The 27,917-nt window shown below is 43.6% G+C and overlaps 1 protein-coding gene across 9 annotated transcripts in view; it reads left to right on the forward strand.

Annotated features, from left to right (window-relative positions):
- CTBP1 (C-terminal binding protein 1) overlaps nt 1-27,917 on the forward strand; it is a 251,580-nt gene that overhangs the window by 165,705 nt on the left and 57,958 nt on the right. For 2 of the 9 annotated variants that reach the window (XM_056340839.1, XM_056340808.1), the window contains exon 1: nt 15,517-15,734. The exons of 4 other annotated variants lie outside the window; for them this stretch is intronic. Coding sequence is in view for 3 of the 5 variants with exons in the window: in XM_056340808.1 (XP_056196783.1) it covers nt 15,695-15,734 (40 nt within the window). In the remaining 2 variants the exon portion in view is untranslated. Of the gene's footprint in view, nt 1-15,514; nt 15,735-16,372; nt 16,392-27,917 lie in introns of those variants that run through there. 3 more of the 9 variants (XM_056340815.1, XM_056340822.1, XM_056340830.1) reach the window with 3 other exon arrangements.

A 27,917-nucleotide genomic window follows, 5' to 3' on the forward strand; every position in this document is an offset into this window, starting at 1 on the left:
AAAGAAGCACTAGCAGAGCTAAACCCAAGCAAGGTGGCAGTAACATTGGTACTTAAGAGTACACATTGCCAATCTCATTGTCTCTTACTCCAGACACTTCTGCCAGCAACATACCCTGCGTAGTGTGATGGAGGTGCTACAGAAGCTTCATCTCATTGCAGACCATGCCTCTAGCACCTGGCACAATGATCTGTTTCATTTTTTGTTGCTAGTCTCCAAACGTCCCCACCTTGGTGCACTTGGGTAGACAAGTGCATGAAACCCAGAGTCTTTCAGTTATTTAATGGCAGTAAAACCAACTTGTTATTGATTTAGTACTAAAAGTCCTTGAGTTCAGTGTTTCACATGCTATGTGGGGCTTCCTGCTGAAGTTCAGTTGAAATCTATCTGTTCTGTCTGTGGTGCTCTCAGTGGGATCACCACGAGCTCTCTCCTGGAATTTAGCTGTTTTATGATAAGACATCCCTCTTCATCTCAGCTTCTCAGTAGTAATTGCTTCCTGTTAATGGATGTCATGAGCAGGGAAAGATTTATATCAGTAGATGACGCTCAGTGAAAGACACATCATCTTTTCTATTCATCCCTATAGGGAGCAGAGCAATGACCAACAATTAGTCATCTTTTAAGTTTTTGGAGCTGTAACTCCCCAGAGTGTAGGATCAGGAGGGAATTTCCAGGTTACCTTGAACCTCTTTGTATCACATATATGCCTGATACAGTTCAGCCCCAAATGTTTTACCAGACTGATCTTTCAGGAAGGCTTTTTAAGTATTCAGGAGATGCAGACCCCCACCATAACCCCTGATAGTATAGTCAATACCATCCACTTAAAAAAAAAAAAAAAAAAAAGAAAAAGAGAGAAAGAAAAAAGCTAGAAAATACATATTTTGAATGAGCTTCAAAGCTGTTCATTCTTACTATGTGCTCCTCTTAAGATCAGGCTGTCTTTTAGTGTCTGGTGTTTCTCCCTACACAGCATAATCGTGTTATCTCTCAATTTTTTGTTGGCAATCTGAATACATTGTATTCTTCCAGGCTTTTTTCTCCAGCATTGAGGTTTTCTTTTTGCACCCTTTGAAACATACAGAATCTGGACACCAGAGCTGGCAGCACTAGTAAACTCTTTAAAATCCGAGGAATACTATCCACAATGGCAAAAATTCCTTCCATGCTTGAATTTAGCTATTTCTTCAAGGAAAATGTTACCTGCTCTTGTCAAGGTGTGATTCTTGGAGCTCACACAGAGTTGCACATCGCTTTTAAGGTTCTAGTTCCCTACCCTGTCAGTGTGACAGTAGTCTTTTCCAGCGGCAAAGGTTTCCATCTTGGTTTTATTAAAGCATGTTTTGTTTCTGTGATCTTCATTTATCTGTGATCCAAAATGACTGTGTGATTGCGCTGTTGCTATTATTTTTTACAGACAGTTGTTATTGTTTTTGTGATGTTCACAGTCATTTTGGCAAAGATTTTCTATCTATGGGCACATCATTGGTGAAGATGATGACAGATACCCATTAGAACCATCTCTGCTGAGGGTGTTTTTCATTGACACGTGTGTTCTAAGCTAACTGATTCATAATCCTTTTAATGTGTGTTTGTTTTTGTCAGTTCTATGTAGCACTAACTTTTTAAACCAGAATGACAGTAGTGCTAACTCAGATACCCTGCAAAGCTCTAATTTATTGCATCTCCATGGTTGCCTTAGATGAATTTGTTAGATGTTTATGAATCTTGGTGATGAATGTCGTATAAGAATCAAGATGATTATTTTCTAGTGAAAATAATTTGCGCTTTGGTAGAAATAATCAATAATGTGTAAGTACACAGTGTCTGGATTTCATTAGTTGTTCATTCTTGTTGGTCAGATCAAGAAGCTTAGAAATAAATTTTCATACTAGATCTGCCCAATGGCCCATGAATTTCTGCAGTTGTACTTTATTAATTAATTGAGACCATAATCTGGTACTAGGAAAGAGAGATAAAAAAAGAATTTAATAAATACCCATAAAATAGCCTTCCAGTGGAGAAAATGGACTTGGAATCTCTTTATTAGTATTTGGCTCGCTCCTTTGAATATGAATGTACATGCACAACTGCACAAAATTAGAATTATTTTTTCTAATGCATCTGTGTGGGTGTTCTTGGTTTCTGTAGAGAAGAGATGTTACATTCCCCACTGTAACTCTATGTGTCATAAGTAGAATATGTACTTCATTCTGACCCAAACAAGTCATACTAAAATTATACTGTGATATTCTTACATTTCTGGTAGTGTAAGCTGCTCAAAATTCTATTTTGTAATTATCTTGATTATTTAAATTCTTTGAATGTCTTCTTGAGAAGTGATACACTGTTCTTTCCGGCTAAAATTATTTAGCTGTTCCTTTCCTCAGTTAATGTAGGAGGAGAAAATGAATATAAAAGATAATATTTTAGCATTAGTTGATCCTAGGGTCTTATTTGATTCCAGCATAGCAGGCTAAGTAGCAAATGCTCTTAGCAATTGTTTCTGTTAGTGGAATTTTGAAAGCACTAAGAGAAATCTTGATCCATGGAGACAGTACAATAATTCACATTGACATATTTTCCTCATTTGCCACAGGGCAAGTGGAACTATTAATGCTCCTGTACAAAACCTTTTTCTCCTTTTCTCTTTTTTTTAAGAGCAGAATTGAAACTGTGATCTTAACAGCTAATTATATGTAAAAATTTAGACTACCCTGCAGTCATCAAAGGGAAGGAATTCAGAAAATTCACTATCAATGTATCTTTGTTATTTTTTAAAAAATAGAAACACCTGTGCAATGAGTGTATTTATTTATTTGCATTGTGTGTTTTTGTAGTGTTTTGGAAGTTCAGTGGTTTTTTTAAGCGAGAAGGCATCTCTGGGGTCAGGGAGCAGGTAGCAGTGATTGTAAAATAAACTGTTTGAATACTGCATGTACACATGAACTGATTCTAACAAAAAAACCTTCTCTGAACCCATTCTGTGCCCCACAATGTACAGTCAGCACCCAACGGAGACAGCCGTTCCAATCATGTATACACAAGGAATATTTGTTATCCATTGTAGTATTTTGCCTGCAGCTTTGAAAGACCCAGTTTTATCTTCCCTTAAGCAGCAGAAATGATGTCAGCATCAGCGTGGTACTTTTTTCTTTGGCTGTTTCAAGAACGGAGGAATTGAACCATTCATTGATAAATAAAGATATATGTAAAATATGTATAAATTTAGGCAATTTCACTTACTTAATGCAGTAGAACTGCCTTTGAAATGAGATTTAAACATGAGTTCTTGAAAACTTGGTTGGTTAGATGTTCAGGAAAGAACAGACAGTTGCTCAGTAGTAATGCCAGGAACAATAAATACACTGTGAGGAGCAGTAATGATAGATGACCAAATATGTATCTTCTGAATGTGCATCATGCTGGCTGTATGTTACTGAAATCTGCGCGTGCTATTAGATTAAAAATCAGCTACCACAAGTTAGCAAACAATTTTTTTTTGTGTCCTTTCTATTCCTTTCTAGTGCTTTTATCCCCCTTCATCCCCACCTCCCCCCACCTCCCCCTTTTTTTTAAGAGAGCCAAGAGATGAGGGTTAGGTCGCAAATGAGATGAGTTTGATGACCTCAGCCTATGGCCTCGCAGACATCTGTCTACGTCTCTAAACACATATAGATTTTACCACAATTGGAAATCTCTTGTCAGGAAAGATCCAGGAATAGACTGAGAACACTTAACTATGATTGTGATTGTAAAACCTTGAGAAACAAAAAGAATCATCCCTTCCCTCTCATTAGTTGGTATTTAGTAGAAGTTACAGTTGTGATGCTTAAAAGGAAAAGCATTCAAAAGACTCTTATTGAACCAAGGTAGTGTGGGTTTTTATTCTCCTTAGACTATTTGTTATCTACATGAATTATTGTTCATTCCTGTCTTGTGATAGTTCTTTCTGATGTGGGTTTCTCTGTAATGTTAATCATATAGGTACAGCCTCTGGGAAAGACACAAACTTTAACCTTTCTGGGTCATAGGTCTCAGAAGCCACTTTAGTTGGAGATCAGCACAGTACAACGATACACAAAGTATTCTCATTTGTTTCCAGGTCTTTCAGGAAAGGCTAATTAATTATTTATACATTATCTATATACATTTACTTATTGTTATAGCTCACTTTTCTTTAGCCTCCACTGGTTAATTTAAAGTACATTTTTCCTAAGGTTACTTCATCATCTCTGATATAACTTGTACAGTTTATAAGGCCTATCAAATCATTTTAATTAAGAACCCCGTCTGTTTGCATGGAAGTATTTCCTTTTTTCTGTGTGTCTGCTGAACTTTACTCTTCCTGTGGTGATGTACAAGCCTGTATTGTGATCATTCTTTCAGATACATAAAATAATACAAATTAATACAAGATTATTCTAATTCCAATGACTCTTCTGCTGGTCAAAGGAATAAATAGAGCCGAAATACAACATAAGAATTTGAAGCAAGGAAAAAAATAGGTTTTGTATGCCCTAAGATGTTCCCTGGAATTATGTGATAAAAATGAAAACTTTAGAATTTTTCATTGCATCCGTGTTGCAGATTTGTAATTGTTTATTGTGCTTCTTGTGACCCTATAGTTCAAATGGCACATGAGTGTAGGGAAAAATAATAGGTCATTACACAAAAGCAGTATCAGATACCCTGCTTCATAAAAAGAGAGCATGTGTTACGAGACCAAATAATTGTCTTGATGAAATAAATGAAAGAAACTGAAAAGATTAAGATACATGGTGCATTAACTGAAATGGTTTCAGAAGCTGACATAATGTTCCAAATCCTCTTCTGTTCAGTACCGTGTTTTAGGAAATTTACCTTTCAAAACCATCATAGAAAGTTGTTTATTTTATTGCCTTTTGTCTTGCTCACTGAGCAGCTGCCCATCATTTAGCAGCAGCCCTGGCTCACCGGGGAGGTCCCAGCAGACGGGAGCTCAGCCAGGGTGACACCATCTACAAGAAGGGGGCAGGAAGGAGGATCAGGGGAACTACAGGCCTGTCAGCCTGACCTTGGTGCCAGGGAAGGTTACGGAGCAGGTCAGCCTGAGTGCCATCGTGTGGCACATGCAGGACAGCCAGGGGATCAGGCCCAGCCAGCACGGGTTCATGAAAGGCAGGTCATGCTTGACGAATGTGATCTTCTATGACAAGGTGATCCACCTAGTAGCTGAGGGAAAGGCCATGGGTGGTGTCTATCTGGACCTTACTAAAGCCTTTGACACCATCTCCCACAGCATCTCCTGGAGAAACTGGCTGCTCATGGCTTGGGTGCCGTGCTCTGTGCTGGGTTAGGAGCTGGCCGGGTGGCCGAGCCCAAAGCGCGGTGGGGAATGGAGTTACCTCCTGCCGGTGGCCGGTCACAGGGGTGTCCCCAGGGCCCAGCGCCGGGGCCAGTCCTGTCTCATGCCTTTATGGATGATGTGGGCGAGGGGATCGAGTGCACCCGCGGCCAGTTTGCAGATGGCACCAAGCCGGGGGGAGCGTGGCTGTGCCGGGGGCAGGGGGCTCTGCGGGGGGCTCCGGGCAGGCCGGGCCGAGGGGCCGGTGCCGGTGGTGTGGGGGTCCCCAGGGCTGAGCGCCGGGCCCTGCCCCTGGGTCACACCAGCCCCCGGCAGCTGCGGGCTGGGGGCAGGGGGCTGGGAACTGCCCGGCGGGACAGGGCCCGGGGGGGCTGGGCGGCAGCGGCTGGGCATGAGCCCCCAGCGTGCCCAGGTGGCCCAGGAGGCCAGCAGCGTCCCGGCCGGTGTCCGAAACGGTGTGGCCGGCAGGGCCGGGGCAGCGCCCGTCCCCCTGCCCTGGGCACTGGTGGGGCCGCCCCGCGGGGCCTGGGCTCAGCGTTGGGCCCCTCACGGCCAGACAGACACTGAGGGGCTGGAGCGTGTCCAGAGCCGGGCAGGGGCTGGGGCACCAGCCTGGGGGGGCGGGGGGGTCAGCCTGGAGAGAAGGGGGCTGGGGGGGACCCGGTGGCTCTGCAACGGCCTGGCAGGAGGCTGTAGCCAGGGGGGTCCGTCTGTGCTCCCCAGGAACCAGCGACAGGACAAGAAGAAACAGCCTCAAGCTGCGCCAGAGGAGGTTTAGGTTGGGTATTGGGGAAAAAATGTCTTCACTGCAAGGGTGGTCAAGCACTAGAACAGGCTGCCCAGGGAGGTGGTGGAATCACCATCCCTGGGGGTATTTAAAAGCTCTGTAGATGTGGCGCTTAGGGACGTGGTGTAGTGGTGGACTTGGCAGTGCTGGATTAATGGTTGGACTTGATAATCTTAAAGGTCTTTTTGACCTAAACAATTCTATGATTACAGCTCATGATGAACTCTTTTGTGGACTTTCCACAATGTCATGAATCACAAATACTGCAGATGTAGCAGCCCAGTCACCTAGCCAACACCTGCATGTCACAACAGTAACTGTCTTTAAAATTGCACCAATATCTCTGCTGTTGAGAGTAATGGTCATGGTGGGGTAGTGGAGTTCCCAAGAGACACTTGTAGGTGATACATTTCAACAAAACATCTCTGTCAGCTTGTGTTTTCCTGCGTAGAGGAGTTGAACCATTCCAAAGACAATAATTTTAGCAAACATTTTCATGAGATTTGTTCTCTCTGCAGCATTTTCTTCCAGTAACATGGTAAGACCTTTGGAAAGTTTATCCAACAATCTTTAAATAATACCATACTATCGTAATGCACAGTGCTGCCTTAGTCTGTAAGTCAGGGTATTTGGCAATAAATACCAACTCAAGTAGCAGTAAATCTGTTGATACTGATGATCACCTATTTGAATTGACTTTTCTTCTGTGGTGAGATTGTTTTATATGAATATAAGTAGTATGATCAGGCAGTCTTTTTGCTAGGGTAACAGTCCACTTCTCTCTTGACATTTTACAGCAATACAAAAGGAGCTTTAAAAATCTATTTCAGGTTGGGTTTTTTTCTCCCAGATCACTGTGTGAGTTGTTACATAAACTGATGTCCTTTAGGATTTCAATTGCATCTTTGTAGTCATATGTAAGGATAAGGGTTTCTTGCAGTCTACTTCTCAGCTATTGAGTTTTAAATCTCGAGAATTGGGTGTAAAAAAGTTGCACAAGAGTCTTTATTTTGGTTCAGTAAAAGAAAAAAAGGTGTACCTCCAAATAACTGCCTATAAAATGTTTGTTAGAAAAATACATACATATTAGGAAGTGTATAAAAATATTAGTATATTGCTAGATAACATGGAGGCAGAGAACATGAAATGTGTTTCTGTGGCAAATGGAGTATGTGTTTTATGCATCAAACCTTGCTAGTTTCTTTTTACTGCTCTAAAATCATTGACAATTCACTGTTATGGATTGCTTCACGTGTATAGTGTTCCATATGCTGTAACTATGGAATTGATTTTCACTACCGGTCTCTTTGGTACTGGTTTTCTCCACCCTAATTTTCCTGTGTTCTCTGAGTACAAAGGGCTGATCATTGAGATTATTGTTATTATTATTACATATTTAATAGGATGTTTTTCTTATTTTGTGTTCAAATTTCTGGATATACTGGTTCTAAAATGAAATGAAAACAAGTTAAAAATCCAGTTAGTGCTTACATTTTTTGTTATAGTCCATTAAATTCTCTACTGGTTATTTGTAGGCAGATTTTACTACGTTCAAACAAATGTGTTCAGTTTTTTTGATGTGCAAATGTTTTCTGTCATTTGTTACAGCTGCTATGCAAAGCGCAAGTTACTGAAGGTATCTGAAGTGCTTGACCGATGGTGCACAGCTGCTGACTGGTGTTATGGTGTAGCATTATCAGATTTTAATTGTGTGTGGATGTGATCAGCCAGTGAAAGGCAGGGTGCTGCCAGGGAGGCATTGTGTGTCTCAGGAGCTGGTGTGATGATTCACTAGAGGTCACTTTTTGCTCCTTAATGAACCATTCTCTTACCTTAGCACTAGGTAGTAGTGGAGTGTTGGTAGTGCAGTATTTCACCAGGGTACAAATCAGTGTTAAGTTTGAAAGAAGATTAAATTCAAGACTGATAACTTATAAACATCCCAAGTAAATCTGACAAAGCGAGAAAGTTCATTTTAGTGTCATAAATGTATATAATCCCAGTGTGTGGTTGGGCTCAAGGTCCTTGACAGCAAATGGACATTTTCATGTGAGAGACATGGTTTTGCTTTTTGCATCCTTTAGTATCCTTGCTGGTTTTTCTGCTTGGTAAGCCTCGTGGTTAGTTTGAGAGAAAAGTCTTTAGGATAAACACTTGGTGAGATGTTGCTTTGATTTCATACCTTTCCTTATTTTTCCTGAGGGGGTCCTCAGTCTTATGTGTTTTACACAAGGAAGTGTGATGTTCTCTGTGCCAACTTGTGAATGAATGACATTTATAAGCACAAATATAATTGTTTGTGAACTTTAAAATTATTTTTGATACAACCATAGCTTTTTTCCTGGCTACTCGTTCTGCAGCTTTGACAAAAAATAAGATGCCAAGTGTGTTACAGGGAACTAAAGAGGATAATAGAGTGCAAATTACATTGCAGCACAGGGACAACTAACTCACTGTCAGTCCAAATTGGTATGAACATACAGCATCTCCTGGAGATGCCCCTGCTGCTGCTTTAGCATGGTGCCAGGCCCAAAATAATTAATCCCACTTCTGAACAGATAATCACCTCACGTTTGGAATGACACTGGCAAATCCGAACTGTTTATGGCTTCAGATCTAGAGCAGAGATCAAGCCTCCAGCCTAATCATCTCCCTCCTTTCCTCTGGAAGTGGTGGAGGCAGCAGCCTGGCCTTGAATCCATGTAGGTGAAAGTACTGCTTGCACACTGCTTCTGAATTTGATTTTCTGCATCTGTTGAGTGTCTCAGCAGACTGTCCTAAGACTGAACATATACCCACAATAGCGAGTTCACTCAGGACATCCACATTCCACAATCCAGAGTTCTCCTTAGGTCACTCGATGGTTAATTATTCTCTGTTTTACCTGCAAAATTACTACCACTAAACATGTTATTGAATCTATATAGGCTTGGAGTTTTTGATCCCTTCAGTTGGCTTTATTATGTATATATTTTTCTTTGAATACAGGATGCAGTATCACAGAGTATCTGGTTTTCATTATAATTTTAAAGAGACAATGAGATGTCATAACTGCTCTGTATGGGTCTGAGCCTGCTGCCCTTAATCATCTAAAAAATAATACTTCCCTTCATGACCAGGCCCAGACTGATTTAAAACTTGAAAAGTAAATTACTACTCAATAGTAATCTGCTACAATCCAGTTCTATAAAAGTAAATGCAGAATGTTGTTATGCTTGTTCATTATGTTGAGAGTATATTGCATTATAATTTTTAATGGACTTTTTAGTGTAATATATTCCAAATGCCTTCTTTAACACCTTGGGAGACAGCTGGATCAATGGTCTCACTCGCCTGTTGAGGGGCTGTCCCTGGCCCACACAGTTTTGTTAGCAGCTAAAGTTAAATTTTTAAGGACTTCATTAGTAGTAGGAGCCTCAGCGTAGTATCTCTGCAACTTGCAGTTTGAATGAGCTCCAGGATTTCAAACAGGTGAGAAGGAGAAAACCTTCCCCTGGGTTACTAACCCACTTTTTGTTCTTTCTTGTTAATTGGCCGTTCATTCCTGGGAACACAGATTGTGCTGCTTCTCCTTTACCTCATCCAATGTCAAATCCCCAAAGAAGCCCTGCCAGCGAGGAAGGGAGCAAGCCATATGGGGCAGGTTGCAGTTGTTCCTTCAGGTCTGGATTTATTCCACTGTGAACAGATGGACAGTGGCTGACATCCACTAATGGTTCTCGATAGGTTTCTTCTGCTGTTCATCTCCATCTTCTTTTTCTCTTCAGCCAGAACACAGACCTTCCTGGAAATGGTCTGTTAACTCCTCCTGACTAGATGGAAAATGATACCTCTCATTTCACGATAACCAGAAAATGCAGAGGATTTAATTCCGCCCTGGTTCTTGTGTTTTTAGCACTTGTATGAAGAGGGTGAGATCAAGAAGAAAATCCCTTAGTCACTTAATACAGATAACATCAGAGGAGAGAGGCTTTTTGTGTTCACTGGTTTGAATTTATTCCTCTATGTATTCAGCACGCTGCAAGCTTTTTTCACTTTTGTACAGCTGGTATTTCCAGCACAGAGTGAGTATAGCTATTCCATTTTGAGAAAGGAACAATGCACATTTGGCATTTAAAAAATGACTTTGAATGTTTGACACAGCTGAACTTCTTGTTCATTAAGTGGAACTTTAATCTACAACTTTGATCCTTCAGCAAACCTTCTTTTTAACAGTAGATGAAGGTCCTGTATTCTATTTCATGCTTGTGATGACCACCATTTCTTAAAGATGAAGTATTTCCCTTTTGTCAATTACTCTTTTTTTCCATTTTCCCCTCAGAACCTGCTGAAAATGTTTCTCCAAAATGGCTTTTTCTTTCACATCAGCCAAAGAGCATTAACTTCCTACAGCAGGAAGTTTCACACAGAGGATGTTTTATGAAAAAAAAAAAAAAAAAAAGCAGCTGTAATTAAAATATGCAATTGCAAAATGAAAGTAGACTGATCTCTACGTGTGTGTTTTATAAACAAAGGCTTTTTAGGATCTGAGCGAAGGAATTAAGGCAATATTTAAATGCAAACCAAGTTTTCTTTCCAGATTTTAAATAAATTGAATTGACTTATTTTGATTACACATTTTAAAGATCTATTTTCAGCATAAAGTTTAAGTGTTGGGCCTACTTTATCCAACCATTTTTTTCTTCTGCCATAAATCCCTTTTAGGATCTCCTAATAGCATCTCCAAGATTTACTGTTGACAAAAGTCAAGATACCCCATTGAAATATAATCTTACATTTTGATTAAAATGCAGGTTTTAAAATGACTGCTTTAAAAACTGTTACAATGAATGATGCGTGTTTGATAATGAAGCAAAAACATGCATGAAGGAACCATCATGCACAGCTATGACAAACTAAAGAAAATCCGTAAGTACACAATCTGAGTAGATGAAGAATATTGTCAGACCTCATTATTCCCTCTAGAAAGCCTTCAACATGTATCTCGGCTCGTTGCTTAGGCGATACAACAGTAGAACTTCCTCTTTCAGTATCTTTAAAGTCACATCTGCTAAAGATATCATACCCTAATGTATCTAATCTGTGAAAGCCCAAGGTCATGCCCTTCTGATTAGACATTCTGAGGGGAATAAAACTTGTACTTAAATTATACATATGGCTGTTAACAGATACACTTGAAACAATGTATTTACTCTTCAGCACATGCGCTTCTCCAGCTGAGTCTTAAGCCAAGAAACAGTTTGGGGGCTTTAAAAAAATGCCATAAATCTTAGTGCAAAACACAGAAGACACTCAGCTGTGTAACGTTACTGTTCAAAAAATAAAATAGCTGTGGTGACAGGAGTGCCAAAATGTGATAGGAGGATGGGGGTTGTTACGCTTTGTGGAAGATTTACTTATATTGTAGCTGTATAAGCCACAGTCTAAAAGATGCAAAGGGTGACTGAATGTTTGGTGATGCAGAGGCAAGCTGGAGAACATAGGAAGTGGAACGGATGGGTGCAGCAGAAGGCGTGACTGGAGTCAGCTGGTGTGCTCCTGGATTTTCTCATGTCTGGGCTAAAACTAGGTCACAGAAAGCCGTATAGGGGAGCAGGGCTGAACTCTGGGTGAAGGTGAGCTTGATTTTCTTAAACAGAAAAGATCATTGCATTGTGTTCTGAAGGAAAACTTCAGTTCCTCTTGGGTTATTTTGTTTTCTTTTCCATCCAGAGAGTCCTCATAGTTTATTCTGTAAAGCAGGCGCCTCGTTGCAGCTGTGAAGGAGCAGGGTGGAGAGACCTTTTGACTGCGGAGACAGGGTCAGATAACCTCTCTCCTTCAGCAGGTGCAAGTCAACTTTCTGCTGTTGAAAAGAACACAGTTGGCTGGGTTACAATCAGCTGAGGATCCAGCCCTTGATGTTTTCTCAGGAAACAGCAATTTGTGATGTATGCCTGTGTGTGCTGGGAGGGAACCAAGTCCGGCATTACCTACAGTGTGTGTATTTAAGTCAGTGTACAATCAGAAAGGAAAAAGAGCAAGCATATGAATCCCTTCATGAAGTAGTGTAGAGAATACCAAACTGCAGTATTAATAACCTCCTGTTATTGAATACTCCATCTGTTCATCATGCCAACTTATCCTCACTTAGAGCACTCCCCTTGTCATAATATTTTGTACCACACTCCCCTCCCTACTCGAAGCAGCAGTTCCAGTTTAGAACTAAACATTTGCCCAGTCATGTAACCCCACCAAGGACATGGTCTCATTGTCTGTATCTGTTTATGTTTCTCTACAAAAAAATGTAACTGATTCCTTAATTTCTTTTCTGAATTTTCATTTTCCACTCTCTTAATTTTTCCCAGAGATAACTCCATACCCATGTTGGTATTCACAGATATTTCACTTGCGGTTTAAGCCTGTTTTACCCCTAATGTTCGTTCCTGCTAATACTTTGCCACATGGCAACTTAAGTAGTGCAAAAAAAAAAACCAAACCCAACAAAACAACCAACCAACCCCCCCCCAAACATGATTTTCTTCTTACAGCTTTGATATGTATATATTTTTATATTTGCTAACATCTATAAATGGCAATAAAGTGGTTAACCACTTTAAAGTGATTAAAACCAAATTTGTTTATTTATACAAACCCCACATGAGGCGCTCAGCTAGATGCTGCCCTAGTGATGCACAGTGAGAATCTAGAGAAACTATGTTGTTTGAGGGATGTCTTGAGACATCTGTAGTGAGCCACAGAAGGCTTTTCCATGAATACAGGAGGAAAATGAAGATAAGTCAGAGGCTGCATAAACTTGTCCTGGGCGTTACCTCCCAATCCTGCTGGTTAACCCCGTGAAATGGACACTACCTGGAGAATGATGGGGGAAAACAAGTTATTAGGGAGCTGGAGCCAAGTTGCTAAAGGGTGTCTATAAGCTAAACTCCTTTATTTGTGCCTGGAATGGATTTGTGAAACGCACTCAGCTTGGAGGCTGAAACCACCTTTTGTAACATTTGAGTTCAAATATTCCCCTCTCAAATAACCAACCCACCCCCAAAACCACAGGAAAATCTACAGCCTGTGCCTATACAAGCACAGAGAAGATGATCTGTGCCCAATATCAGGCATGTCTTTACCAAAGAGAATTACCAATGTTTGCTGCCCTGTGACTATTAGTAGTAGCTACCTCTAACGCACCTATCACCGCGGGTACTGTAATTATCGCAGACCAATCCCGCAGAATCCAGAAAAAGCTCTAAAAATCGTCGTGTCTACCCCCTCCCTTCCCGCGCGCTAGTTTGTAATAATAACAAAAAAAAAAATCAAAAAATCACCCACGGTCCCGGCGTTCAGCGGTGCAGTCAGCATAATTAACTCTTAGGTCATCCCGCAAAACGATTAAAAAACGTGTGAGAGGTGCGGGAGCCGGGCGGGGGAGCCGGGGACGCGGAGGGGGCGCGGGCCGACATCCCCCCGCCCCCCGCCGGTACGAGCTGTGCCACTTGCCCCCGCCAGAGGGGAACCGGGGCGGGTTTGCCGCCCGGCTCGGCACAGAGCAGCCTCAATAGCTTAATTTTATCAGCGGTTAACCTGTCGCGCCTGTGTGTGTGTGTGTGTGTATGTCTCCCGGTCGGTATCCGAGGGGTCCCCCGGCACCCCCGAAGTGCTGCTGGGGCACCGCGGGCTTCGGGGCCGTTTGCGGCGTCACCGCTGGCAGAAACAAGCGTTTTATTTCTGGAAAATGCAAAAGATGGGGTTTGCGCTCGCCGGGCTGGCCTGTGGGGAGGGGACGGAACAAGCGAGCGCCCTGCCCGCTCCCGGCCGCGGCTCCACTTCCTAGCCAAGAATAAGGAGGAGGGGGGCGGCTCTGCGAGAGGCGCAAAACTTTCTCAGACGGCCGGACCCAGAGCGCCCGGTACCGGGAAAAAGGCGGCAGCGCCGGCCCATGGCGGCGCTCCGGGCCGCCGCCACCCTCCCCCCTTCCCTCACCCGGGCGGGGCGGGGCGGGGCCGCTGTCAGCTGACCCAGCAGGCCGCGGGGGCGCCTCGCCGACTTTGGTTTTCGTCCGCCGCCGCCACCGCTGTTTCGGTGGGCAGGCGAATGGCGGGCTCTCGGGGGTCTCCCCGGGTGCAGGCAGGGAGTGGGGGAGAGGGGCTGCCGCGCGTTGGGAGCTGGCGGCGGTGACGCCTGTTTTCGACCCACATCTCTGTCTTGGTTCCGCTTGGGGCAGCGCAGAGGCAAAATACTACATTTCTGCTTACATCCCTCGTCAGTGAGGGCGGGCCTTCCGCGCCGAGGGGCGAGTGGAGCTGGGCGGTGGGTGTAGGTGGCCAGGGCACGCAGCGGAGGCACTGGCACCCGGGGGCTGACCTGCGCTGGGGCTGGGCCTTTCCTTCCCCAAAAAGGCGCCTGTTGGCTCCAACAGCCTTTTCTGGGCATTGACCCCCATGCAGGGTGGTGCGAGTAGCATAAATAGGTTATACGTTGTGATTAATTTGGTGCCGCCAGGCAGTAGCATAGAACTGGCCCTTGTTGTAGCCTGTGAGGCTTTCCAGGGGAGCAGGCCTGGGCCTTCGTTTTGGGGACCCCCGTGTGGGAGTTGCAGGCCGGGACCCTGTTACCGGGGCGCTTCACCTGGAGTAAGGGCTGGTCCGTTGACAATAAAGCGATGCTTTCTCATTCAGGGACCCAGGGTGAGGATTGAAGAGGGCCTGGCACCCATCACCCAGCGCTTTGGACTGGATGGAAATGTGCAGGGATGTCCCCGATGAGAAACACCACCAGCATTTGGCCAACTTGGCTCCAAAGCCATCCGCATTCATGGTGGTGCTGGCCCCAGCCCTGCTGCTTCCCCAGTGGGACCGGGGATAGTTCTGGGCCAGGGGCTCCAAGGGTGGATTGGTGATGCATGAAGCAGAAAACCTCGCTTATACTCACTAGGTATAATTAGAGTGTTCTAGGGTTTTGGTTTTGGGTTATTTTTCCCATCCTTGTTAATTTATAAGGGAGAAGAGCCTTAAGCGAATTGCAGAAAATAATGAAGCATCAGAAGTGCCAGTGTTTTGGGATGCCAGGGAGGCCATCGAATGTGGCTAGTGTTAACTTTGTTAAAGTTTAACCAAACCAAAAGGATAAAGTGGCAGCACCGGCTCCCAAAAGCAGTTGGAGGTGTCGGTGCTCTCTCGTCTCACCCACGAACCAGACGCCGGCGAACGGCAGCGTGAGGCTGTAGGCCCGCTTGCTCCCGCCCCGCCGTCTTTCGATCTTCTCCGTTTGCCTCGAACCAGGAGATCGAGCCGGGGCGCGGAAGCCCCGCCCGCGGCAGCGGCGGCAGAGGAGGCAGCGGCCACTTCCCCACCCCCGCGCAGCGGCGGGCGGCGCGCGTGCGCGCGGCGGGGGCGCGCGGGAGGGCATGCGCGCGGGCGCGCGCCTCGGCGCCTCACTTCAGGGGCGCCCACGGAGTAGCCGCCATATGCCGCGGCGGCTTGTATTTTTATTGCCAGCCTCGCCGTTGCGGAGCGGCGGTGCCCCCCCGGCCTCCTCCCCGCGGCGAGCGCGGACGTAGCGTTTCAATGGGAAGTTCTCACTTACTAAACAAGGGCTTGCCTCTAGGTAACGAGCTCCGGCCTCGCGTCGCGTCGCGCCGGCCTGGTCCGCGGCGGTGGGGACCGGCGGTGGGAGAGGAGGAGGGCGAGGGGTGGGGGTGGGGGTGTGCGCCATCGGCCCCCGTCGCCGCCGCGCTTTGTGTGCCCGGCCCCGCTGCTGCCGGCCCCGCCGCGCACCCCCGGCCGCCGCGGGGAGCGGGGCTGCCCTGACGGCCGCAGCGCCGCCGCAACTTTGCCTGCTGGCTGCGGGCGGTACCTGGGGAGTGTGAGTAAACACATAAAGAGAAATAAAAATCAAACGCGGGGAGGCGGGGAGGCGCAGGCAGGGGGCTGGAAGTCGGCTGCGGGTGCAATTCGTCCTTAAAATAAAAAAGTCAAACGGCGCTGAAACTGCATACGGAATGTTAATCTGGGGGGGTTTGTGTCCCGTGTCCCCCCCCCCCCCGCCGCCCCCCGGCCCGGTCCCTTTCGCTCGGGGGTGAGCGGTGCCCTGGCTTCTAACTGCAGAGAAACGCTGGGAAAGTGCCGTGGAGGAAAAAAAGCTGTGCTAATATTTCAATAAACAGGAAGTTTAAAAGCGGCGTTTTATTTCTGTAAAAAGTGCTTAAGGCCTGGCTCTTGAAATGATTTTGCTAAATCTGCGGACGGGTTATGTGTCTGAGAGGTAAGGCTTATCTCCGTAAATCTGAATTTATCTTTTTCTTTCTTTCCTCTTCCCTTTTTTTTTAAACATGGGCTAGCAAATCATTTATGGATTGCTGCTGGTTTTTAAGGTAACATGAATAATATGCATGGCATGATGTTAACAGATATGCCTCCAAGAACTGCTTGGCATAAATTGTCATGTTAATCTGAAGATGATTTTTTTTTTTCTTCCCCAGACATAAGGAGACAGAATGTCGATTCTGTTTATAAACACTATCATTTTGTAAGCAAATGATACCAGAAGAAGGCTACAAAGCAGAGAATAAACCCATTTACTGTGTAGATATGAGTCAGTCAGTTATTCTGCTTTGTTTTCCTCTAAAAAAAAATAAATTCAAAAGTCAGGATTTCAGTCGTAGTACCAATCTCGACACAGCAGTGGTAGAAAACACTGTTATGAGCGGTGGTTTTCAAAATTTCACCTGTTGTAACTTCAATTAAACAATTTAACATTGCCTTATATTTTAATAATTGTTGTCCTTATCAGGAAGAATGTTTGCTTTTAGGCCATGATGGAGCAGCTAAAGATAATCATCCCTTTAGCCTCATTGAAAATAATGAGGCCTAATAAACTGAAGTGAATGTGTATTTTTTCCCAGTGAATTAAAATTAACTATCATATTTGTGATGTACATACATGTTTCAAGTGCATCATGCTGATTCCTCCTCCTGGGTCTTAGAGGATGTAAATATTCTTATTTAGTATTCGAGCCCCTTGGCAAGTAGCCTGATGCCCTTATTAAAATATTTTAAATCTCATTATTGTATCCCACTAGGAGGGGAACAAGAAAATACTGAGAAAAATAAAATATATTTAAATTATTTCAGTTGTAGATTGAAATCCCATTGAGTAACGCTTTAAAAATCTATCCTTTTATAAATAAAAGGGTTTTAAAAGCTCAGTGTTGACTATGCTAGTAGAAAGATAATTGTCCAGTGCATCTCTTTGTTCTATGTTCTTATCTGTTTTATCTATTTTTAGCTGTGCGTTGGTGAAGCAGGCACATAAAATTAGCAGCCCAAACTGCTAACTTTAGTATATTTTATAAGGTTGCTCTTTATTGACCCCCAAAGGCAGCAAGATTTTGATATTGGAATTCCTTAGGGTTTGACAAATAATATCCTTTTGGTTGTTTATTATTATGTCAGCCATCCTGAGGGTAAGCTAGGGACAAAATATTTTGTCCACTCGCAATTCACAAGTGTTATTTCAAACCGGAATGAAACAAACAACCCTCTGCCCTCAGCCTGCCACAGTTTTCCAGTCTGAACAAGAAATAGATGTTTATGGGGTGGCTGCAATCTGTAAACAGATGGGAGAAACTGAGAGAGTTAAACTGTTCCCTCATTTTTGTCATTGTTAATGTAAAATAATACTTGGGACGTGAAGGGAGTTTCGCTGCATTTGTTTGATGGCATAGAAGGCATAAATTGGTGCAGAGTCAGTGGTAGTTTCTCTGTCCTGTAATTGCACACACTACCCCCACCCACCCCCAAATAACATAGATCCAGCGTTTCTCCATCAAGGGATGTGTTATTTAATTACTGAATTGGCAGATAAAGTAGTAATAATCCTGAGAATTGCGGTAGTCATGCTTAGTAGAAAAGTTTAGTCAATGAAACAACTATTTTGAAATGAAACTACTACAGTCACCTTTGTGAATTTTTCAGTCCACTGTTGGCATATGTAGTTAAGGAGTAGCTGGAGCATGCAGCTTTTGATCATACAGTATATACTACGTGTAAAAAGCTGATCATCGTACATATTGCATACGCGATGATACTTTGTCATACTGTGGAGTTCCTGGTAGCGTGACAAAACAAATTACAAGTGCCGTTAGGTTTGTCAGTTTGGTTAGCTCTTGACTTGTCCTTCTGTATCGTAAAGATAAATTTGTTAAAAATGTGCAATGCTTCAATTTACTAATCTCTTAGGTTCTAAGAGTTATTGTTTTGTTTACAATGTAAACAGAGCAGTTGCAGTTCTTAGCCGAAGGTGTGATCCAAGAGATTAGGATTGGGCTGGATACTGTGAAGCGTTATCGTACAGATACAGTAGTGCACTTGGCAGCGTGGTTTTGAAACACAAAGTCAATCCCTCCTTATCAAGCAAGAACATCTACTGCAGATCGGCGACTAGGCTGGGTAGTCTCTTTTGGGGAGAAAACTGATGTTATCCCAAAGTAACTGTTTACCTGAATACCATAAAAATGAAGAAGAAAACCAAACCCACAAGCTTATTTTACAAGAAAATAGTTTGGACAGCAGTAAGTGTATGGAAAAGCACAGATTTAAATATCTTTTAAGTAAAGACGTGGAGAAGCAACATGATTGTTAATTTGCTTACGTGAAATGTAACACTTAGGGGAAACCATGCAACTACTTCGGCCTATGGTCTCTTGTTGCCATTTTCTTTCCTTACTTACTATGCATTTGTAATAACTATGGTTTTGGGATCTTAACTGGAGAGGTTGGCTACTTGTGTGTTAGAGACCTGCCTTTAGGAGTAGTATTTAGGTTTTCGTCTCCCAAGCCAGCTGGGAACATTGATGAGGTGATACACTCCAGCATGTGTCAAGCTTTCAAATCCCATAGCAGTTGGCAGTATAGCAACATAGCAGCCTCGTCTGAGGCTCCCTAACCTTCTGGCCCCATAATTATTTATTTAGTGTGAGAGTAGAGATGGAGTTACACTTTTAATATGTGTCCTGAAATTTAAGGTGAGGATAAAAGTTGTAGTACATGGCCCTTTAGCCTTAGTTCCTGTGCTGCACGTGCTTTCTCACTCCCAGACAGTGTAGCAATGGATTTACAGTTAGGGAAGACAAGTTCCCAGCTGTGGTTTTAGGTCTCTTTCTACCCTACTGCCATGAGAGCAAAGGTGATGATTCGTTTTAATCTTTGTATCGATCAGGAAAAAGATAGCAAACATGCATTACAGATAAATCTAAAATTAACATTTCCTGCTAGAATATAACCCTTTGCTCCCTCACTGGTTATTCCTCTGGGAGAACTGGAGGAGTGCAGCAGCGCTTCCACTTGTGGTGGGCGTTTTAGGTTCTCTGAGCTGTGATTACGATAAGATCTTTTCCAATGCACTGTGATCCTTAGCCCATCTCCCGAAATGATTGACGTGCTCAGAAGTGTTTTGGGAATCTGGCAGCATCAAAGTGTTGGCTGGCTGAAATTGATGCACGACCTTACGGGGCGGTATTGCAGGGAGGGGGAAGCAGAGTTAAGTGTCTGATGTTGTTTATGATGTGAAAACGGGTGCTGTGAGTCCCTGGATTGGACTTTTTTAGGTGCTTGTGAGGCCCTATCCTTTGATATTCAGCTTTGGTTTGGTGGTTGAAATTAATAAAAACTTCAAATTCTTTTTGGACCTGACCAGAGACCTATCCGGTTCCTCAAAGGAATATGAGAAAGTCCCGGGGCTCATCTAATTTGTGCCGCCTCGTAGCTGCTATCTGTGGCCACTTTGGGGCCGGGGAGTATCTGGAGCACAGCGTGCCTCAGCTGCACCCTCAGGCTTTGCCTGCCAGGAGCACCAGAGCCTGGGCAGGAGCTGGCACCACTGCTCGCTTAGCTGGCAGAGGGACAGCCACCCCAACCAAGGTCTTTACCTCTGTGGGTGCTGCAGAAGTAAAATTAATGAAATAATAAGCTGGGGGGGGGGGGGGAGGTGCAGAAAGCTCACAAGGTAAAATTAAATTCCAAATAAAAAGACATCACTCAAAAGAAATGTCTCCTGAAAAATATGTATTAGATAAATAGGTTAATTATTTTTTGATGTGTGAAACATAACACGTTTATGTTTGCTATAGCAGAGCAAGAATTTAATTTTTGAGGGAGATTATTATAAATTAACTTGTCTCTTTTATGAAATATTTTTGTCATTTCATCTCAAACGTATCATGTTTCCTGTGTTATTATTCCATGTACTAATTATCCAGTTTAAGTCTAATCAACATAATTGAAAATTGACATTGTTTGATTTTTTTTTTCTTTGAACTAAATGTTGCTAATGCTATAGCATGTTTCATGTTGGTATTTATTTTGGATGACTATTGCTCATGTCTGCATTTTCATCTTTTATGATACCTGCTTTTTTCAAGGAACTTCTTGCAGTGTACCTGCCAGGGTAGTCAGGCAGAAGGAATTCTCTACAAAAACCAGAAACAGCTGGCTTCAGGGCTGGGACTGATGCTCAGAGTAACTGTGAAGTTGAGGTTTTAATAGAAAGCTTTTATTTCTGTTACATGTGTTGTAGCCTTTGTAGCTTCAGTATTAAAACACGAGGTAATGTGATTATATAATTTTGCTTTACATGAGGTATTTTAAGGCATATTAATAGTTCTATTTACAGGTCAGTAGATATCCCTTATCCACCACCAAATCACTTTCAACGAGTTGTGTCACCACCGGCAAAGTTACATAAGTCTGCAGTGAAAGTTGTTCACGGTTTCTGACTCTGTATGTATGCCCGTACTCGCCACATTACCCCTCCTCTCTTTTTAGTCTTTTTAGGGGAGCTCTGATGCCAACTCACAGGAGGAAAAAAAAAAGAAAAAAGGAGGCAGAGAAACATTTCTTACTTGAGTCGCAATTCCAAACTCCTGTATGCAGTCCAGATTTCTTACTGTTGGATGTGCACTAACGGTCTTCCTGAACAGCCTCAGTATTTTTTGGTAGATTCCACTTTCTGCTGTCGTACATGGACACACCCTGTGATGACTGCCGAGAGGTCTGTCCCAGTGGGTCATGCTGGAAGCTTTGCAACTAATTCTCACACTGCCACACGAAACATAACAAGAGCGTAACTGTTTCGCCGCCTTTTTAAAGCAAGCATTGCTTTTGCCACCTTCAGTGCTCAGTTGACACATGATGTTCAGAATCAAGAAATGCCTGTAGTTGGGAAACCATGATGGGCAGCCCAATGTTATGTGCATTTATGTATGTGTGTCTGGTCTTGTGCAAAAGGAATGTAGGCCCTCGTCTTGTCTGGGACAGAGCAGCGTCTAACCACAGGTAAAGTAGACAGTGGTTCGGAAAGGTGAGTTCTAGGGGCAGCAAAAGAGAGTGGTCCTGCTTTTTGTTTTGCTCATGTTGAAGACTGAAAGCCAAGCTGACTGTTGTTGCTGCTGCCATGTGGCGGATTGTTCCTCTCTCCCACCCTCCAAACAGTCAGTAGGAATTAGCCTATGGCTGCTGTCTGGTGACAGCAGGAATAGCAAATCCAACTCTCCAAGGCTCTTCTTGCTGCACTGCCGTTTATGTTCCTTTGTTATGGCAGGGAGCATACACTGTGCACCATAAAGTCTTGTACCTGGCCAAGTAGAGCAGTGGCCAGTGTGCTGTCCTGCATCATACTCAGCTAGCGCAGTGGCAAGTCAGAGCTCAGAAGAAAGCCAGGAAGGAAGCAGCACTGCAAGTTATTTTCATCATCATCTACTACGCTTACATTTTTTCATTCTGCAGAATGTCATTGTAACCCCTGGGTGAGTCAGAAGTTGGGAGAATGAGCCAGAAAGAAGCTGTACTGAGATGCATGCTTTCCAGTCAGATTGAGGTGATCCGCAGGAGGATTTGCAGGAAGGGAGTGCTGCCCCAGGCAGCTGTTAGTCATACCTACAGTCAGCGAGAGGTGCTGCTAGGGGCTGACAGACAGTAATATCTTTGCCATTGGTGCAGATCGCAGTATCTTTAATTCGTAGTTGCAGAATTCCTGTTGGCTTCTGTGAGACTTTTACTTGAATTTGGATTTTCAGAATTAGCCCTCTGTTGTAAGGTGAGCTGTCCAAAATTACCGTTGCTTCTTGCGTATTTGCAGCATGCTACTCTCAATCCCATAAAGAAAATGTATGGTTTAGCAGAAACAGTGGTGTGAAGCACCTGATCAAAATTCCCAGATGAGTCAGATTTCATTAAATGGTTGCAGCCGGTTTGTCTCTTGTGGAGCATCTAGCTTTAGTCTTTGCATAGTCATGCAGGACAAAACAGAGATAACCACAAGACAGTCTCCAAACTCTTAAACTGATCCTTAAATATTTTTTCTCTTTAATGTGTTGTACCAGATGTATTAAACTGTTTATTTTCAACCAGATAATGAGCGTTTTCACATTTGTGGTCTACCAACCATCTTAATGCATGTCTAGTGCTTCAGTGAACAGCATTAATGTGTATCAACCTTTCTCATGCTCTTGATTTTCCCGTTCACATAATCAGCATTACTGAGAAGTGATCTTCAGTAATTCAGTGTTGCATGTGTACATTCCCATGCTGACTGGAACTGGCTTGTTAAGTCTTTATCTTAATACACTGTCTTGACTAAGAAAGGTCGTTAAGGCACTGACTGAAGCCACTGCAGAATTTTAGGTTTCATTTTGTGTCCTCGCCAAATTCTGTCCTGCATGCTAAAAGTCAGCCTCTGCTACTTGTTCTCCTTTCCTAGACTGCCTTGTGCCGGGATTGCGGTCTTTCACTTCTGCTACCAGGTTTTGGTGTGGAAAGTCTTGTTCATTCTGGTTTTGTTGCATTAGCTTTCAGGACCCTTTTAATATGGAAAAAAAATGCAGTATCAGTTTTTGGTACCTCTGTGAACCAGTTACTTGCACCTGAAGGACTTACTACCTTCACCCTCAATCAAGATTTGTAGTTAATACTGCAGTCACTTTATTCCTTGGTTCTGTCAAATTTCCGTCAATTTTGCTTCTGCGAGACTGTCAAAACCTATTTGAATTGTGTTGAATTTGCGGATAGTTCTTAATGCACAATCTTGTTATCCTAAAACTAAAGCGGCTTCCTGCATCTGCCATGCCTGAGATCCATGGTCATCACTTCAGCTACCAAGGCACTACTCCTTTGTGAACTTTGGACTCAGCACAACCAGAGTAGATTTTTATTTTTTATTTTTACAAGCAAAAGCAGTATCTAAGAAAATAACCTTTTATCTGTGCAGAGCGGGATGTATTTTAGCCACGCCAGTCTAGATAAAAATCATGTCTTGCATTTTTTTAAAAGCTTGTGGGAGGAGGCTCACAATAGAGGCTCCATTGTACTGTTAGTACTGAACGTACAGGAAGTCACAAATTAGCTATGACGAGAGTATTGCAGGGGAGTTTGAAATTTACTTAATTCCCATAGTATTGTATGGTTTTGAAAGGGTTTCACCATATGTTGCCTTTTGGGTTTGGTTGTGTATGTTGTTTGTATTTGGCAGTCCTCTGTTTAAAGCTTTCTCTTACCATGTCTTTGTTTGAAAGGTTGCATGTTTTGAATCCTTGAATCCAGCTGACTTTCCTCCTTACTGTAAATACAGAGGCATACAAATGCGGTTGGTATTTATCTCATGACAACCCTGCAGCCATCTAAAATTTAAATCTAGCATTATGTATTCAGCAGCGAGAATGATCTCCTTAGAGCAAGCAATAAAAAAAAGATTTTAAGTAGGAATTTGGAGAACAGTAAGCTGCAGGCACAACTTTTCCTTTCCTAGCAGATTTTGATCCTCCAGGATGTCAAGTTACTCAGCTTTGAGTTGATATCAAGGAGAATTGGAGTGGGTTTACAAATCCATGGGATCCTGGCTGTATCCTACATACTAAGTTCAAGTTATTACAGGATAACCCTTCTGTTAAAATGTTGTCCAGAGATTGGTTTGGCTTAGTACCTGCAGCTGAGGAACAAGTTTTGTCACTCAGTTGAGAGCACTGGCATTATAAGGACTCTCCAAAATCATGAATCTTATTTTCTTAGTCCTGTGAATAAAGTACAAAATGGTATATTGTATTGAGTTGGTAATCTAGGTCCTGAAGTACTGTGTAAATGTTCCGATTTTGCATTTGTTTTCTTAACTTTGCTAGCATCTTCCCTCTGGACTTGTTTTCAAGCCTGCTCAACCGTTAGTGATTTTTTTCTGAGCTGTGTGGCTTTTTCAAAAAAATACGTTAAAAAAGGTGCTAACAAATACATAAATAGAAAATATTTTTGTATACACTCAAGGAGTCAAAGGGGAACACCCCACCCCCAGGAAACGCAAGAAAAAGGGGATACTGTCTTATAGAAATTACGTATTTTTCAAAGTATGGCTTACACAGTTCCAGCAGCTGTTGAAATGCCCTAAAGATCTGTTGGCAGGAGAGTATTATTTTTTTTGTGCAGGAAAAAAGTATCTCGAAAATAATCAAACTTTCTCAGATTTTCGAAGAGAATTAGTAAAACGTACTTTTCATTTTAAAGGACTAACTCTAAAAAAAAACATTAAACAGTGATTATTATTATTACAAATAGTAAATAACCATGTCTGTTAAGATTTCTGTGATCACAAAAGTGCATAGTGAAAGAACCAGTCCATGAATAAGCCATGTGATACCTGGGAAATTGCTGACATTTAATTAAGTAGAATTTTAAATCAAGTTAGTTGAGCTAGTGCAAGCCCATTTAAACTTTTATGTAAGTGTAAACTAGACTTATTTCACATTTGCATTAATATAGTTAGGAATCAGCAAAACAAAATCAGAATGTGGTACTTTGTGGTGACTTTATATTGGGCGTTCGTGTTCTGTTGTACAAAATAAAACTTCTTTGTGTGGGATTCATAACTCTCTATAAAGTAACTACTGAAGCACCTAAGCATCTGTGTTAGGAAATGGATGTCCTACAGAAGAACTGAATCACATCTTTGAAGGGTTTGGTTTTTGTTTTTTTTTTGTTGGTTGGGGTTTTTTTTGTTGTTACACTATAAGTTTCTCATTTCTAAAAATCTTAGGTAAGCACTGAAGTAAAATGAAGGCAGGGTAGCTGACTTCCAAGGCAAGTTTGTTCTAATTATTGATAGGAGACTTGGAGGAGAGGGGAGCAGAGACAGCAGTGGTAGCAGATGTCCTAAGTGGCAGTGTGGAATGGTCCAGACTATCTTGGTGGTCTTTTCACGCTTGTGATTACCTGCAGGAGTGACCTGGGATAATTGGATAATTCACTTCATTTTTCTGTGCTCAGTCCCACCATGGATTCAGTGCAGATAGTGATGGTGAAGTTACCTGGGAAAGAACTCTGGGATGTGTTGGAAATGGCACCGACCAGACTAGGATTCTCTTGTTAATTGTGCTCTGAGTAGGTGCTTGGTATCTCTGTTCGTGTCTTGTTTTATCACAGGGAAGTGATTTGGGAGGCGTGTGCTTTCAGTTGTGTACTGAATTAAGGTAAATGCACTTAATAAAAACACAGCCTATGACTTGACTGAACACAGTGCTGTACAACGTTCTCCTGTGACTGAAAGGCTTACTTTTTTTCAAATGAAAAATGTACTTTCCACCATTAAAGCTCTTCCTCTTTAAACAACAAAAAACCCCTCCTGCATAGTTGAATTGGAAAGTTGTATTTCACCAGTTAGCTTGACAGGGCATGTGTGCAAACCGACCAACAAAACACGGGGAAGTGATGAGGCTGCAGCTCCATGTGCAGTGCACTGAAATATGGGGATGTTATGCTATAGCACTGAGTACTCAGCTCCTGCTAAGGTAGGAAGGTTTGGAGCAGAGACATGATGGGAAGCTATTTTTACTTAACAGTTGAACTTGGGAAGAGAAATAGTAAGGGATAATTTCTTTAAATTTGAGTTTGCACATTGTACAACTATTACAAACCTCAAGTAGCTGTCTTTACTTAAAAGTTGTCTTGAAGTGCCAGATGGGAATGAGCAAGGAAAATGCCTTCTGTTTAAAACAGAAAGGGGACTTTTGCTCATTTTGGTTTGGGGTCTTCTGCAGTCCACACAGTTGCTGTGCTTGGCTCTCTCCAGTCCTGTCTAATGCCTTTATGGATGATGTGGGCGAGGGGATCGAGTGCACCCGCGGTCAGTTTGCAGATGGCACCAAGCCGGGGGGAGCGTGGCTGTGCCGGGGGCAGGGGGCTCTGCGGGGGGCTCCGGGCAGGCCGGGCCGAGGGGCCGGGGCCGGTGGTGTGGGGGTCCCCAGGGCCGAGTGCCGGGCCCTGCCCCTGGGTCACACCAGCCCCCGGCAGCTGCGGGCTGGGGGCAGGGGGCTGGGAACTGCCCGGCGGGACAGGGCCCGGGGGGGCTGGGCGGCAGCGGCTGGGCATGAGCCCCCAGCGTGCCCAGGTGGCCCAGGAGGCCAGCAGCGTCCCGGCCGGTGTCCGAAACGGTGTGGCCGGCAGGGCCGGGGCAGCGCCCGTCCCCCTGCCCTGGGCACTGGTGGGGCCGCCCCGCGGGGCCTGGGCTCAGCGTTGGGCCCCTCACGGCCAGACAGACACTGAGGGGCTGGAGCGTGTCCAGAGCCGGGCAGGGGCTGGGGCACCAGCCTGGGGGGGCGGGGGGGGTCAGCCTGGAGAGAAGGGGGCTGGGGGGGACCCGGTGGCTCTGCAACGGCCTGAACAGAGGTTATAGCCAGGTGGGGTTGGTCTCTTCTCCCAGATAACAGGCAACAGCACAAGAGGAAACGGCCTCAAGCTGCGCCAGAGGAGGTTTAGGTTGGGTATTGGGGAAAAAATGTCTTCACTGCAAGGGTGGTCAAGCACTAGAACAGGCTGCCCAGGGAGGTGGTGGAATCTCTGTAGATGTGGCGCTTAGGGACGTGGTGTAGTGGTAGACTTGGCAGTGCTGGATTAATGGTTGGACTTGATAATCTTAAAGGTCTTTTCGACCTAAACAGTGTTGTGATTCTGTCCTGTGATTCTTCTGTTGTGGTTTCCATCATGCGGTCCATTTGGATATTAGTTGTATAGCAAGGTGCAGTTCTCTCTTGTTAATTTAAATGCATCGATGTGGTGTTTAGGGACATGGTTTAGTGATGGGCTTGGCAGTCCTGGGTTAACGGTTGGACTTGATGATCTCAAAGGTCTTTTCCAACCTTAATGATTCTGTGATTCTAATTGTGTGACAGTGCAGGCTTCAAACATCTTTGTCACGTGGTACCAGGTCTGCATCACAGCATTGGGCTGTGTTGCTGAAATTGGGATGGCACTTTTTTTAGGTTCTGTTGGCATTGTCGGGTAAGAGCTCTTATGGACATTGCAAATGTTTCTGCCGTTCTAGAAATGCGCTGGCTTTCCAAAAAGCTGTCGTGGTTTCTGAAATATGATACTGGCTGTTTGGTTTGGACCCTAGACCCCTGGACTCATTCTCTTGCAGAGTAGTCTTACCATCTTACTATGTGAATTTTATATGGGTTTAGTTCAAGGCCTGTGTTAGTTTATACATAACTTAAAATAATTGGAAAATGTGAAAAATGTGGAGTATTCTTCAGTTGGCTAAAATTTTAAAAGGGTGTTTTTTCCTGCCGGCATCTGGAAGTCAGCCAGGTGAAAGTTAACATTCCCACAATACCTTTTCTGTGGGATAATGGGCAAGTTCAGGGCAGCATTCTTTCTTCCATTTATATAAACAGACTGTGCTGGCCAAGGCTATTGGAGATGTGTTACTGAACATGAAATTGTTGCTGTTAACCCTCCCAGCTGTTGTGCCGTTGAC

Source organism: Falco biarmicus, chromosome 1, assembly GCF_023638135.1.
Source record: "Falco biarmicus isolate bFalBia1 chromosome 1, bFalBia1.pri, whole genome shotgun sequence".
NCBI lineage: Eukaryota > Metazoa > Chordata > Aves > Falconiformes > Falconidae > Falco > Falco biarmicus.